The sequence below is a fragment of the Oncorhynchus nerka genome, linkage group LG27 (genome assembly GCF_034236695.1).
Source record: "Oncorhynchus nerka isolate Pitt River linkage group LG27, Oner_Uvic_2.0, whole genome shotgun sequence".
NCBI lineage: Eukaryota > Metazoa > Chordata > Actinopteri > Salmoniformes > Salmonidae > Oncorhynchus > Oncorhynchus nerka.
Window position 1 is genome coordinate 54380048 of NC_088422.1, and position 3482 is coordinate 54383529.

General features: G+C 45.1%; 1 protein-coding gene across 1 annotated transcript; it reads right to left on the reverse strand.

Annotated features, from left to right (window-relative positions):
* Window positions 1-369: 369 nt before the first annotated feature.
* On the reverse strand, window positions 370-2660 carry LOC135565336 (uncharacterized). The gene is made up of 8 exons (XM_065011793.1): window positions 1916-2660; window positions 1652-1828; window positions 1500-1561; window positions 1330-1416; window positions 1200-1241; window positions 958-1131; window positions 843-878; window positions 370-744 (listed from the first exon to the last, which is right to left on the reverse strand). The coding sequence occupies exons 1-7, from the start codon at window positions 1977-1979 to the stop codon at window positions 843-845; spliced, it is 642 nt and encodes a 213-aa protein (XP_064867865.1). The 5' UTR covers window positions 1980-2660; the 3' UTR covers window positions 370-744.
* Between the last annotated feature and the right edge of the window lie 822 nt (window positions 2661-3482).

Genomic DNA, 3482 nt, shown 5'->3' on the forward strand with positions numbered 1-3482 from the left:
AAAGTTATGTTCACCTGAACATTAATGCTGTGAAAGGATTTCCTATTCACAAAATCGGCCTCATGGGCACCTGAGGGGCTTTTATCCTTATGTGTGTGCAGTCCACTGCACCAATGACATTGGGAAACCTGTCACACAAAGTAATGAGTATCCTACTATGTGTTAACAGTTGTCCTGTAATTTGTAGATCCTCTTACCTGCAATCCTATAGAACTCCTCTTTGATGTCACAGAGTCTTCTGTGGCCAGGGAAGGAGATGAAGACATCTGCTAATGCTTTGATAGCCAGACACACACTCCTTATTGTGCGGCAAATTGTGGCCTTGTTCAGCATCCCCACTGAGTACAGGAAGGCTCCACTAGCAAAAAGCGCAAGGCCACACAAACCATTTGCTCCACACTCAGTGCATGGCTCCGTGCAGTGCGGTGCTTAATCCTGGGACCCAGTAGTCTGCATAGATACCTGATGCCATCTGCAGAAAACCTGTATCTTTCATATAGATGGTCATCAGGGAAGGCCAGTGGGTCCAACCGGTCCCTGAAGACCCTTTCTCGCCTGAAGGCTCTCCTCAGCACAAGTGCTTCTTCATCCACCACATCTCGCACGAATGGGCATGCCATTGTCAGAGCAGAAAGGAACACACAATTTTGGGCCTTCATATAGGCTAGTGGCCACACCTGGTGCTGGGGGGGGGTGGGCAAAAGAGGGCGATGCCTTATAACGATGACTTGGTTGTACTGATTGCTGGGAAAATAAAAAAAACCTTAGAAAGATGCCACCGTCCTGTGTGCTCACAATAAGAGCTCATATGTCATGGCTCACTTGACTTTACGAGAATATACCTAATTTTTATTTTGAGCTGTGTCATCTTCTTGGAGCTGGGGGAGGAAAGAAAAATAATGATTAATACATCTGTGTTACAGTTAGCATACAGTGTACATTGAAGGCATATCTCACCTCCCTCTCAAGTTTTTTTATTTCAAGGTCCAGTTTCCTAATTGTCCTCTTTTTTATTTCGGACTCCAGTGCAAGATTTTCCATCTTTTTCTTCTTGTACTGAATGTCTATGTCTGCCAGTTCTATTTGGCGCCGGAGGTGGTTGCCATACAACTTTCTGATAGCTTGTGAGCTCTGTGAACACAATACAATTAGCGCAGCTGGAATTTGGCAGGATGTGGTGTCCTTTTATTAATACGCACTATGTTGCCAGGCTGGTTTTCCCACTGTATAGCATCTGGGTCCTGTAAAAGAAATTAGATTTTTTTGATTTTGATGAGGACTCCTCACCATTGTAGAGTAAATAGTACTTTCACAGTCTTAACATGATACCTCATGCCTTCTGGAATCCAGAGAGATGGTCTCCCCCTCATCATCGTCTCCATCATGTGCTGTTGCTGCTGCACTGGGGCCTTCACCCTATCACATTTAATCGGATTCATATTGAAGCTAGTAGACAAGACATGCCAGGCCTACAGTATGCCTTTGATGACTCCACTCACTGGATCAGCATCGTCTGGTGCTTGTGCTGGTGGCTCTAACAGGAACACAGTGCTGCCAGGCACTGCAAGGCAATAGGTAAACCAAAGTCAGACAGTCCAAATTGATTCAATATGAATGTGGTTGTATCCCATGTAGAGATGGAAGGACATACCTTGAATGAAGCGGGTGGCATCTTGGGAGGAACCTATGCTCGTCTCTTTCCCCCCAGGGATCCCCTCTAAGACGGGCCTGCCTTTATTTAGCTCCAAGGCCATGTCCTCTGCTGGGGTAAGGTCAGCCTTTGGTGACCCACCACCCGTGCCTTGTCTGTGGGTATTCTTTTTCACTGCTAAAACAGTACAGACAATGTGTGAGCAGGCACCTTCTGGGTACAATATATGCTTGTGCTTTGTTAAATATTAGTCAGGGACCATACCATTCTGCAGAATGTTCTTGTATTTGATTTTGACCTGCTGCCATGTCCGTTTTGGCCCGTTCATGTTTAATCTACACACACACACACACACATTTAATGGAGTCACACTGCAAAAAATTACTTGGTATTTTTGTCTTGTTTTCAGTAAAAATATCAAAAATGTATCATAGCTTTATACAGTGTGATGGAGTTACTTTACACAATTTCACTCATATCTGCAGTGCATTTCAATTAAAAATTTAACCGTTTCATAATTACAGTACAACTGCATTTTTGGAGATGTGAATTAAATATTTGAATTGTAATTGTGATGTTTCAGCGGAGCGGTGAGTGTGTAATTGTGCACTACTTACGCATTCAGGCGGTCTGCAATACTTTGCCACGCTTTTTCTCTTTGCTTTATCACTGTGGCGGTGTTGCCTTTCTTCTTAATTATATCTTTTACCTCCTCGTATGCCTCCATGAGGATTTGTGCTTCCGACGGGGAAAAGTACGCGGCTCTAGTTGCCATGGTAAATCAGTTAATCTGTGATCTGTGGCGGGGTCTATTTGAGTGAGCCGTGAGCGCGCACCTATCCAGGATTGGTTTCACCTGGCTTAATGAATCCGTGTCTGCTCATCCTGGCTTGGTCTTTGTGCAACCAATTAAGCCTGGACGCACATGTTTTGGCTTCATTGAGCTCAGCTGAGTCATTTATCCCGGATGTCTTAATTCTACTTTTGTGCAACAGGCCCCTGGGCACCAATATGGATTCACACATATCTCAGCCTGAGCTATAGCGGCTATTACTTTAGCAAGAAAAATAATAAAGTTACGAATATTACTGAGCCGGAGTACGTGGGGACTCACACCACTGTTTCGTGATCAGATTCAACCACAAATAAGCAAAGTTATTCAATGCTGTGGAGGTGCAGCTTAAAGTTATTTACCCGAGAGAGTCAATAAACGCAGCAGCCTCTTCAGGTGTGTAGAGCTTTTTAGGTGATCCGTTGACCATAATCTTCAATGTGGCCGGGTACAACAGTGCGTAGTCCATCTTCATTCTCCTGAGTCGAGCCTTCGCCTCATCAAACGCTTTGCGTCTTCGTACAACCGCTGTGGAATAATCATTGAAGAATGAGACCTTTGGACCTTTATGTTGACTACCATCAGAGCCGATGTTTCTAGCCGCATCCATGACGCGCTGCTTGTCGGTGAAGTTGTGGAACTTTATAACCACCAGCCGTGGGCGTTGATTGGGGCCCGGTATCGGTGCTTGAGAGCGATGGGCTCTGTCCAGCTTCACACGACCAGCCTTAGTGTCCATTTGTAGGTAGCCAGGGATCCATTCCTCAAAGAATTTTACTGAACGTGTCCCTTCAGAATTTTCCGGGAGTCCCACAACACGAATATTGCATCTGCGTCCTCGATTATCCAAGTCGTCAATGTGCTCCGCCATTTCGCGCACCTGTTTCTCAAGTGCTTTTATCTTAGCGTCCATAGATGTAGTTGAAGTTTCCACTGCAGCAATTCTTCCTTCCGCCTCAACAACACGTTTCACAACGCTCTGTATTTCAGCTGAATGGC